The 12211-nt window shown below is 41.0% G+C and overlaps 1 protein-coding gene across 1 annotated transcript in view; it reads right to left on the bottom strand.

Moving 5' to 3' along the window:
* LOC118800367 (neural-cadherin-like) overlaps positions 1-12211 on the bottom strand; it is a 168919-nt gene that overhangs the window by 48141 nt on the left and 108567 nt on the right. Inside the window, exons 7-11 of the mRNA XM_036560570.1 lie at positions 9131-9273; positions 7148-7320; positions 3635-3803; positions 2031-2201; positions 571-743 (exon numbers count right to left, since the gene is read on the bottom strand). Coding sequence (XP_036416463.1) covers positions 571-743; positions 2031-2201; positions 3635-3803; positions 7148-7320; positions 9131-9273 — 829 coding nt within the window. The remainder of the gene's footprint in view (positions 1-570; positions 744-2030; positions 2202-3634; positions 3804-7147; positions 7321-9130; positions 9274-12211) is intronic.

A 12211-nucleotide genomic window follows, 5' to 3' on the forward strand; every position in this document is an offset into this window, starting at 1 on the left:
GAGATAAAAGAAGGGAGTTTTTGGTTTCAGTTTCGGAGAGCTCTTAGTTTGGATCATCCTTTTAAGTCTTTAGTTAGCACAGCTATTATCCCGCTTCGGTGGCATGCTGCGTAGTATGTTAGTCTGGCAACATGGTGAGTGAGGGTTCGGTTATTCACTCAGTTTATCCCTAGTGACATTATAGTGTTTACCTCCTGTTATTAAGAGGTTTTACTGCCAAACAACATTGTTTAAAATCACTGTAATGTTCAACTTCTTGTGGCTTACTGCTTTATTATTAGAGATGTGACTGGACAATTCGTTCAGGATAAAGTATCTGCATAACAGCCCTGACTGACTGTAGACAGCCTGGATTAAAATGTTACTCAATAACAATAACAACATGGAGCATGGTCATTGATATTATAACACAGGATGTCTGTCTGACTACTACTGTCAGACTTGTAAAAACTGCACACACTACAAATTCACACTGGATTTAAATCACAGATATCAGTAATCACTTAAATTATGTTAAACAAATACAGCTCGAATCAGGCTTTTAAGTGAGCACAGAGCTGCAGGATGCACCTGTGAGATGGGGTGGTTGACGTAGACCCATCCTGTGCTGGGATTAATGTGGAAGTAGGCAGGGTTCTGGTGGGACAGGGAGTAAGTGATGGCTGAATTGGTGCCCTGATCATCATCATGGGCCGCCGCTCGCAGAAAGCTGGTGCCCACTGGGGTGTCCTCTCTCAGGAAGTCTGGCAGGGGAAGAGTAAACATCAGCACAGGTGTCAGAAAACAACAACAACTGCCTGAACAACACCAAACGGCTGCTGCTGTCACAATCCCTGCTGCAGCACAAATGAATGCATGCCCCAGAAACGTTTCAATCTCCATGCTAAATACTTCATGAGCCACTCCGGCACTCCGCTTTTAATATGATGAAAAGGAATTCTGACATCAAACTTATCAAACACATATTTGCGCACATCGTAAACAAACACCAATCTGTTAGAGGAACAGAGAGAGACAGAGAGAAATACTCCTTACCCCCCTGCTTTCAAGTATTCTAACGTTAACTTAAGATGAAGTAGCATCACAGAGTTTGGACCGCTAAAGCTTACCTTAGTCAAATCACTCTACATATTTAATATACAGGTCTAATGCACACAGGCTAGACTGGAACCTCCGGTTTGAAAATGTGTTAAGGCAGCAAACTCAGGCTCTGGTAATGTGAAGTAAAAAGCTGCAGTATAAATGTTTAAGGAGTGGTCAGGATCTGAGTGGAAAGTCAATCATTACCACTCCAATCTCTTTGTGTCACAGCTTGGGTAATGAAAAGGAAGACAGGATGGGAGCCTGCAAGACCCCTTCAGACCATGTGAATGCAAAGGGAACATAATAAAAATGAGCTTTTCCTGTATATACAGATTAGATATTGTTGTTTTCAATCTAAATCTTCCCTAAATCTCATCTTCACAAAGCTAACTAAGCAACCCTCATGTACATAATGCAGGTTCTGCTTCCTGGGAAGTTCTAAGACTTGCTTTGTATTTAAATCAACATCACAGGGATTTTCACAAAATCAAGGGCCTAATGATTTCAGTACAAGCATCAAAAAAAAGGAATAACAAATAGTTTTGGCCAAAATTTATAACTGTATCTCTGATATGCCCCCCAGTCTCCTCTAACCATCTCTAATGGCATTCATAAAAACTACAGTCAGTGATCAAAACTCTGAACTCTGAGAACTTGGGCTGGAGTTCTGGACAGCTTCTGCCTATAGCTAGGCCAGAAGGCCAGAACCTCCCCCCTCATAGAGTGAGGAACATGGAGGAGAAGGGGTGGTGGTGGGGATTGCAAACCTTTCGTCACAGGAACGGAAGGTGAGGATTTAAATTTACAGGGCATTAGATTGGAAGAAGGAGGGGGTTCAGGCCTGTTCCTCCCCCCAAGCTTCAGCTATAACATAACTCTATTAAGAGGAACAGAGTTTGTGGGTGCTAAACAGACACAGACACAGCAGTGGTCATTGAGCCCCTTACACTGGTAGCGGCTGTTCTCAAATTTGGGGTCGTTGTCGTTTTGGTCAGCGATGAGGACGGTGATTTGGCAGATGCCGATGAGTGGCTCCTCGGCCTGGTCCGTGGCCGTGACGGACAATGTGTATTCTCTCTGCCGCTCACGGTCAAAACTCACAGCTGTGCTGATCACCCCTGTGCAACACAAACACACAGCATACAAACTGCAGCCTCAAAGCACATTCAGACCTCTTCACACTGCTTCTGTGTTTAGTGTATAATAGGAAAGTGCAAACTCTGATAACGCTTTATTTGGATAGCTCATGTAGAAGCTTTGCGGATGCATAACTTACTGAATATCTATGAAACACACCTTAATCTTTCCTAACTCTGTCCCAGACCCTAATCCCCACCCTTACCTTAACCTCAACCCTATATCTAGTTCTAATCCAAACACTAACACTGTTGAGAATTTGAACATGTGAAGACAATCTCTAGGGGACTATTTAAATAAAGTGGAACCCAAACCCAAACATAATAAAATGCTCTTTCAGTGTATTTTCCAATTAAGACTGCTGCACTGCAGAGCTTCACGTGTTAGCCCCGGTAACACTGCTAATGATATCATTAAGAGATTATCACAACCTAAATCAGATGTGTTAGAGCAGCCCTTAGGACAATTTGCTGCTCACTGCATGTTCTTTCTGATGTCATTTTAGCATAATCTAAGATCCATTTAAGGCTCCACTGCAAAAATATACCTTGAAACAAGCAAAATATCTGCCAGTGGGATAAGATTATCTGTCACTGGAATTACATGCACCATGCCCAGTGCAAAGCACCATCTAGAGGGGACTAAAGCCCCCCAGCACTGGGCTGTGGAGCAGTGGAACTGTGTTCTCTGGAGTGATGGAGCTCCAAAATTTCTGTGGTGAGTTGAGTCTTGAGTGCAGTCTCAAAATCTCACATAAGCACCTGACCACACTAATGCTCTGTTTGGCTGAATGCAGTCAAATCCTCACAGCAATGTTCCAACATTTAGTGTAAAGTCTTCCTAGAAGAGTAGAGGCTGTTACTGCAGCAAAAAGGGACAAACTCCGAATGAATCCCCTTAACATCAGAAAAAATGTTGGATGAGTTTCTAGAAACTTTTAAAAATATAGCATATATTGCTTAGATTAACGATGATTTCACTTGCCAAGATACATTTCTTTGCAGTGTTGTTTATTTCACAAAAGGTCTCTTGGGAGCAATGAAAAGATAAAGAAGAGACTAAATTTGGTACATAGCTAAGTCAGATCTGACACGATCACTTCAGCAAGGTTATAGTTCAGTCTTCCACACGTAGATCATTGTAGTGGAAAGCTATAAGAATACAATGAAGTCAGTTCAAAAGTTGAGGCAAAGTTGTCTGGTCTTTTCTTGGGGGATTTGAATGAGATACATGAGAAATCTCAGTTTAAAGCTAAAAACTTCTCAGTTTTGTCAAGAAGACATAGAATTGCTTCATCATAAAGGATTTTGCTTTCATATAGGAGGGAAACAAAAGCTATGTCCTTCACGTCTGGAGTTTGGAGACAGTGTTCCTTCTAACATGCTGTGTGTACCTGTATTGAGACAGCCTGTACCTGTGTCAGGGTCGATGGTGAAGCCCGGTGAGGCTCCGTCTCGCTGCATGATTCCGTATTTGACCTCTCCATTAACCCCGGTGTCAGCGTCATGAGCTTGTACCCGCAGGACCACAGTGCCTGGTGGCTGGTTCTCCAGCACCAGAGCGTTCAAACTGTAGTTATGACACTGAGGAAGGAAAAACAAGTAACAAGCAAGTGTAATAATTAATATTAGAAATAATCATTTTTACAATGTACATTTAAATATTACAAAATAGGTACCATAAGTATACTTTTTTTTAAGGTGCACCCATTGCTGACCCAGGTGTTTAGCTTAGTATAGTATAATATACTTAGACTATAATACTCTGGAGCAGCCACACATGAGTCTAAGATCACCATACCCAATACCAAGCATCAGCTAGAGGGGTATAAAGCCTCCCAACACTGGGTACTGGAGCAGTGAAACTGTGCTTTCTGGAGTGATGGAGCTGCATCCAATATCTTTGGGATGAGTTGAAATGGAGTTAATCCAACATCAGTACCTGACCTCACTCTTGAATGCAGCTGAATGCAGTCAAATCCTCACAGCAATGTTCCAACATCTAGTGTAAAGCCTTATCAGAAGAGTAGAGACTCTCTGTTTTCTGTTCAATGATACAATTATTCATATAATCATATAATTGTCTATGTACAATATGTTTTGTCAAAATTTCTGCCAATAATTCATTTCCACTTATGAAATATGAGGCACTATAGATATTTTAACTTAAAACTTAGCTTTTTTGATTATTTTAGAACGGTCTACAGGTTGGTTCTTCATTCTAGACACATCTAAAATTTCCTCCAGGTTTCTTGGGAATTTGAAACCTGTAAAGTTGCAGGACCTGCATTTTCAAAAAAACTTTCTACATGAAATGAAACTAAGCTGTTTGTATGTTATTGATGGCAAATTATTTGAACGCTGATTGCAAACTGTCTCACAAATGTTTTCAAACTCTCTCACACTCCTCCTTTCATCTCTCTCTCCCTCTACGCTCTTTTCTCACTATCATCGAAGCACTGGGGGGAGCACCCTGCCATGCAGTACCCACCAGGGAGCACGTTTCAAAGTGGGCCGATTAATTGATCAATTGGATCAATAGAGGGGCTAAAAGGCTGAAATCGCCCCACCTTTGTGGAAAAAAACCTCGCTGAGCAGTTCATATTCTGCACTTCTCATTGTCTTTCAGTGCACACACATACAGAGACACGCACGCACTTTGGGGAAGGCAGGGGGGCTTAGGGAGGATTTCTCAGTTTAGCCAGGGAAAACACTTTAACAGATAGTCTATTGCTGTAATCTATTGTGCAATTAGGAGCAGAGACAAGCATTGACTGCAAAGCAGCAGGCGGTTAGGCGTGTATTGGGCAGGAGAGAGAAGCAATGGGGGCGTGCCATCATGAAGAGGCCGCATTATCCATTCTGTGGCCTGCTTCGATCGCTCCACTTGCATGGCAAGCACTGGGAAGAAGGCCTGGGCCCATATTCACAAAGCTACTCAGTGTAGGAGTGCTAATCAGATTCTTCTCCTGTTTACGATGATTTTACTGACAGCAGCAGATCCTATATCAGCTGTCCTACTCTGAGAAGCTTCATGAATACAATCCTCTGGTCAGACATACAAAGTAGGGATAGGCAACAAGGCAAGAATATTATATCACAATACTTTAAGACACTTTCACAATACACAATATGTAATGCAGTATTTAGTGTCTTTGAGGTTTGATAAATTGGGATGGAAACAATGCACCAGTGTAGTACTACACTGTACCAGTCATGGACTCCCAGCATCGCTGGGATTCAAATTGACCTTCTACCACTTGACAAAGGGGCCCAAATCCTACATATTTCTTGTATTTTATTTTTCCCACTCATGTTCACTACTGACATTTGTGTGGTTCTGTGTACCAATCTACAGTCATAGTTCATTTGTACATGACCGTTTTCCTACCTCTCTTCATCTTTAAGTATTAAACAGGCTGTTTTTGTTATTGTGCCTTTCAGACTGAAATATGTAAGTGTCATCTGCTCTGACTGGCTGCCCTGTGTTGTGTAGTCCTGGCTGAAATACCCCTTATAACGTTGACATGAATGAGAGGGTCTAAACTGCTGTAGGCTGAATAGGCAGATGTTAAAGGTGTTGGTTTTTGTGACATCACAAAAACAGTCAATTCAAAACAGGCTGTTGAGGCCAATAATATTTCAATATTTCCTGTCCTCACTACATGCTATTTAATTGATCATAATAACGGTATCATATCATCGTATTGCCCACCCCTAACACAGAGATGGGCAGTGGGGGCTGGAGAGGGGCCAGATGTTGCCTCTTGGGCGCACTTAGCGCTCCTCTTTCATATGCATCCACACTGCCTGGGGCTAATCTCCCCACCCTGAAATATTCATGCACTGCAGCAGCAGCAGCAATGGCGAGGCGCTGGCCTGGCCAGCCCAGGGCAGTGGGGACAGGGGCTTTACTGCCCCCTCCGCTCCTCTAACTCTCTCCCCATGCTACAGAGACCCTGCTAGCCCACCAGAGAGCACACACAGCTCTCAGATCTCCCTCTACCAGCTGTCCCTCATCCCTCTCTTCCCTTCTCTACAGCACTCAAATTCCAAAAAAAGTCCCTTTCATCCATCTGTAACTTTCTCTCCCTCTCTTTATCTGTCTCTCTCAGCTTCTCCATCACCCTCACTCTTCCTTTCATCTCTTTCTCTTTACTGCATTTGATCGTTTTGAACTCATTCTATCAGTCTCTTGCTTGTCTTCTTTTCTTTCTCTGTTAACCATTCTCATCCAACTCTCTTTTCCTCCTCTTCTCTGGTCAACTAGATATTATTATGTGTACATCTAGTGGTATCTGCATTACGATTATCTTATTAATATAGTATTTTTAACGAGGCCACAGATTACATTTTTATCATGTAATCAGTAACCTAAAATACATTTTTAAGTATTATTGGTTTTATTGGAGACAAATGTACAAAGCTTTCCACTAATGCAGAGATACTGCAGAAAAGTGAACCAAACTGAAAAACACAAAACAAACATTAAACCTGTGCCCTCCTGCCCCCAGCTACCGCTTAAAGTCCCAGGGAACACAGAGTAAAATATTGTATTGTTCCACTATAAATAAGGTCACAGAGTTTATGCACAGGTCATTGTGCTTTATGAAAGGGCTGTAGTTGGCCACAGCCACACTGTGTAATAAGCAAGGCAGTTGGCTAAAAGCTCACTCTCCACTTGCACTCTCTTGCTTCCAGCTCTCGCCTTCAAGCTATCAACTTACACATCAGTGCAGCTGCCCAATCAGAGTGTAAGTGACAAAATCTTAATAGTCTTGGCAATCTTAGAGTCCAATAAATGTAGCGTTTCTTGTTATGGGTCTTTCTTAGCTGTCCTGTGCTAATTAAGTTCTCTCAGTTTGTCTGTACATTTTCATGTTTTCATGAGGTGAGACTATGAGCATTTGCTGAATGAGAGGTCTCACCTCCTCAAACACAGGCTTGTTGTTGTTGATGTCGTTGATGCCGACGATGACCTGGGCGGAGCTGCTGAGGGGCAGTGGGCCGCCGGCCGAGTTGTCATCGGTTGCAGTGACGTTGAGGACATACTGTGGCCCTCGCAGTTTAGGAGGAGGACTGCGGCGCAGTTTGATTATGCCTAGCACAAAAAATATACAACATGAGTTATTTCCCTATGACAAGAGTCTGCATTGTAAGACTGAAAGAACCATGTTTGAAGAAGAGATATGTGAGTGTGATGAACCTTTTTAAAGGTTTACAGAATAATGTAAAGATTCTATGCCAGTTTTACGCTGCAAAAAAAGCTTGTTTTAAATTCATTTTTTTTGTGATGTCACAAAAACCAACATGTTTACACACATCCCCCTATTTGGCCTACAGCAGTTAAACTCTGCCCATTCACATTAAGTTATAGGGAGTGTTTTGGCCTGCAATTTTTTGAATGAGTTTCAATACAGGGCAGCCAATCAAAACAGAGCACATGTGTATATATATATATATCAGTCTTAAAGACCCAGGACCAAAACCAGCTTTGTTATTTCTAAGGGCTTAAAATGAGGTTGGAAAATAATCTTGTAAAAATGATTTATGGCTGTTTTTGCCACACAAAACTATACAAACATTATATGGCATATAGGGTATGGGCTCTTTAAAGAAGATATCAAAATATACTTCAGGAGTTGGTGTCAAAATTAAGTTATCAGTATTGGTATCAAAATTGAAAATATTTTATCGACATCCAGCCATCATCATAGAAGCACATGTATACACATACACACACACACACACACCTACACATGCACACATCACACATGTGGAAAACTACTTACAGAATCCGTTAAAACCTACAGAAGGTCTGACTTACAACATGCACAATCCACTTCCCAAACAAACCCACTCTCTAAATTTGCAGTTGGGTGCAGTACAATAAATACACTGATGAAGGCTTTGAAGTCAGTTTTTGAAGACTGTACAGTGCAGAAGCCCGAGGCCATGTGTGTGTATGTGTGCAAGAGTGTAATATGCACAGAGGCAGTGCTACAGGGCAGTGAGGCCAGTGAATGGAGAGAGCTCTTGTTATCAGCTTTCGAGCAACTAAGAAACAAGAACAGGAAAGATTATAGACAAATGTAACCTTGACACTAAATATATCCAGATATACACACCGGTGCACACATACACAGCCTTATAGACAGACTTAACCATAACTTAACTGTTAACTTAACTTAACTTACAGGGGTTGTGTAGGGAGAGCTGCCTGAAACAGCACAAACGATGTTTATTTTTCACGGAAAGCCAGCAGGTAAGAGGTAAATGGTACAAAATTTGGTTACCACACTTTAATTCATTCAAATCTGCCCTGTAGACTAGTTCTGTGCACATTCAGCAAAGTCAAATGAATCAGGATACTGCCTTTATTTTTGGATGTTCTGTGATATTATCTGAGTGAGCGACACAGAACTGAATTCACAAGTTCACGTCACATCATGAAGGGCTTTTTAATTATTTATTTAATCAGAATAACAATTAGAAGTCCTTGAAGTGTGAAGTGTATTTATATTCATATGTTTCCTTGTTCAGAACTGTAGTTTTCTTACACTAAATGACATTTTTGAATGATTTTTTTGGCTTTGAATACATAATCATGCAATCATAATCTTTACATATCAAAATATATGTGACAACAGCACTGAGCAACAGCATTAATCATTTAAAATCTCAGCTCATTACACACTATGGTTTATCAGTCAGTAACGACATGACCTACAATGCACACTAAGTTATTCTAAAGTTATAGAAGCGTATAATAATAAAGGTTTGGACCTGAGCATAAGGACTTTGAGGGTCTTAGACTAGCTCACTGCCACAAGCTCAGTCATGTTACCACACTAACCTCTTTCTAATCCTGTGTGTGGTTTTGTATGATTTCCTTTACTGACTCTACCCACCCTTCTGGTTGTCCAGCTCAAAGTTGCTGTCCTCGTTGCCCCCAGTGATGGCATATGTCACTCCGTCCCCGTCTGGGTCCTTGGCATGCACAATGGCCACCAGAGTCTCAGGACCAGCATCTTCAGAGAGAAACGTCTTATAACTGTAAGTAAACAGATAGATAGACATAGGCAGATAGATAGATGGATAAAGAGAGAGAGAAAGAGAGAGAGACAGAGAGAGAGAGAGAGATCAGTCCCTGAACATCACAGAGTCACCATCTGTTTCCTCTGAAGCTTGTCCCAGGGCACTCACAAACGACCATGCAGTTTCTGCACTGGAGCAACTCTCAGCACCACCAGCACAACTTACCACACACGCACACACACACACACACACACACACTCACACACACAATTTTATACTCTGTCAGAGCATGAGAGTCATATATACTGTATACTTTATGAAGTACACCTCCTTTGTGAACACCCTTTTTTCAATTTTATCAGCTCCACTTACTGTATAGGTTCACTTTGTAGTTCTACAACCACAAGCTGTAGTCCTTCTGTTTCTCTACATTCTTTGTTAGCCCCCTTTTACCCTGTTCTTCAATGGTCAGGATCCCAGCAGGACCACCACAGAGCAGGTGTTATTTGGATGGTGGATCATTCTCAGCACTGCAGTAACACTGACGTGGTGGTGGTGTGTTGGTTTGTGTTGTGCTGGTATGAATGGATCAGACACAGCAGTGCTGCTGGAGTTTTTAAACACTGTGTCCACTCACTGTCCACTCTATTAGACACTCCTACCTTGTTGATCCACCTTGAAAATGTAAAGTCAGAGACAGTAGCTCATTTATTGCTGAACAGTTTGTGTTAGTCGTCCTCCAGTCCTTGATCAGTGGACACAGGACGTTTAAAAAACGTTGTCTGAACATTTAACAATGCTCCTAGTCCTATATCACCCCAGTTCCAAATTTGTTTGGAACGTGTTGCAGACATCAATTTCAGAATGAGCATATATGTACAAAAAATAATAAAGTTGATAAGGTAAAACATTAAATACCTTGTCTTTTTATTGCTTTTTTAAAATATAGGTCAAAGTGGATTTACAAATCACTGCTTTCACTGATTTCATTTCACATACTGTCCTGACTTTTTTGGAACTGGGTTAGTATATTAGACACATTCTAGGGTGAAATGAAATATACTTTGTAGCTCACAGTAATATGCTGACAATACGACATCACAGATATAATACTGATAATATGACATAACTCACTAAGCTAGGGTGGCTGAATGAAAGTGAACATTTTCTATGACCTTTTGTTTCTTCTTATCATTCATAAGATTTAGGCACATCATTAGTATTATGTCACTGTAATATACACAAAGCTACAAAGTCAGTTGTGACTTGCTATGTCATTTCAGCCCAAAAAAGTGTCATGAGACAGCCCAATGTCAGGAAAAAAAATCAATATTACCTGACAGGAAAGCTGACAGAAGGAGCCAATTCATGCAATGTTTAGGTAGGTTTACATCAGTTGTCATATTGAGCTTATGCAGGCATTATGTACCTCATCCTACAGTAAAGTGTAACCCTTTTTCTTTCAACAACAAGCTGCTCCAATCCACTTGTTTCATGATTGGCTATTCGTCTTAAATGTCATGCTTTTATGTGCAGATGCATGAGAACTCACCAAAGCCTGAATATTTAAACCTGGGTTAACAGAAAAAGCCATTAACTGCTGTCATAAAACAAATTACGCTTCGTTTTACGACATCAGTTACGACAGGTTTTGTGAAGCTAGAACTTAGTCAGGAACCACTGCTAAGTTAAAAGTCCTTCGTGAGAAAGACCCCAGCAGTAATCATAGTCAACCTCTAGCTCTTCGCCGTCCTCACTCTTACTTCTAGCCTGAGTACTGGCAGCAGTGTGAAATTCATGACTGTGTGTGTGTGTGTGTGTGTGTGTGTGTGTGTGTTTGTGTGCACTGTTCCAGCAGCTCAGCTGCTCTGCTCTGTTGTCTTTCTGCTGAATCTGTCCAAATGCCTTCTTCTCCTTCTGGCTACTCTAAAGAAATACCAGGGCCATCAAGCCTGATGCCGTTCTGCTTACTGCTGCACTGGAAGGGCCATGAAATCCCATTCCCAACCACCAGGAGCAAGAAACAGTGAAGCTATCAGAACTACAAACTACAGTACTCACAGAAACAGGAGATCAGAGGGACAGAACACAGAGTTAAATGATATAGGAATGAAACAGAACAAGACAAGGCTGACTGCCTGATAGATTAAGCAAAATACACAGCCTTCAAAGGTTTGAGGACACCCAGCTTTGTGAAATGTTTGAAATTAGAAATATTCCTTCTTTGTCAGTTTGGTAACTTAACTTAGAAATACAACATTTGAAAAAAAAACAAAAAAAACAAACAAAAAAACAAAACAAAATTGAAAGTAAAACAAATCCCGCAGGTTATCATCTTGTGATGTCAGCACTAACCGGCCCTCAAACCTTACTGGTGTTTAACCCTCTGGGGTCTGGGGGCTTTTTCTCAATTTATGCATATCTTCTTCAATTTGCCTTTAAAGGTACCTGCATATAACATGATACTCACATGTTTCATATCAAAAAGCTTGGTTTTCTTCATCGCTACTTTCCAAAACCACTGCAGAAACTCTTTGCACGTCTCTGATGTCGACTGAATGAATCATCTGACGTGATGTGTAAGTCCTTAGTTATTTCCTGAGTGTCCATTGGTCAGTTTCACACAAAATATAGACAGACACACAAATCCAGCAGTTACACACGATGAAAGGCAGATGACTTATATCTCAAAGCCTCTTCGTAGCCTCATAACTCTGGATGTGAGTCATGTTAGGTCTCATGATAAGATGTGCATATGCTACAGATTCAGGAAATGTTTGAACTGTATTTTTGTTCTTTATTATTATAACGACAGAGAAACATATACAAAAACATAAAATTTGATGTACGAGTGAGTTTGTGAACCCCAGAGGGTTAAACTACCCTAATGCCAAAGATTTTCAATGTGTCTTTTAATAATAGTTTTAAAATTGTCATATCATTATTTAGGTAAA

Source organism: Colossoma macropomum, unplaced genomic scaffold (assembly GCF_904425465.1).
Source record: "Colossoma macropomum unplaced genomic scaffold, Colossoma_macropomum, whole genome shotgun sequence".
NCBI classification, from domain to species: domain Eukaryota; kingdom Metazoa; phylum Chordata; class Actinopteri; order Characiformes; family Serrasalmidae; genus Colossoma; species Colossoma macropomum.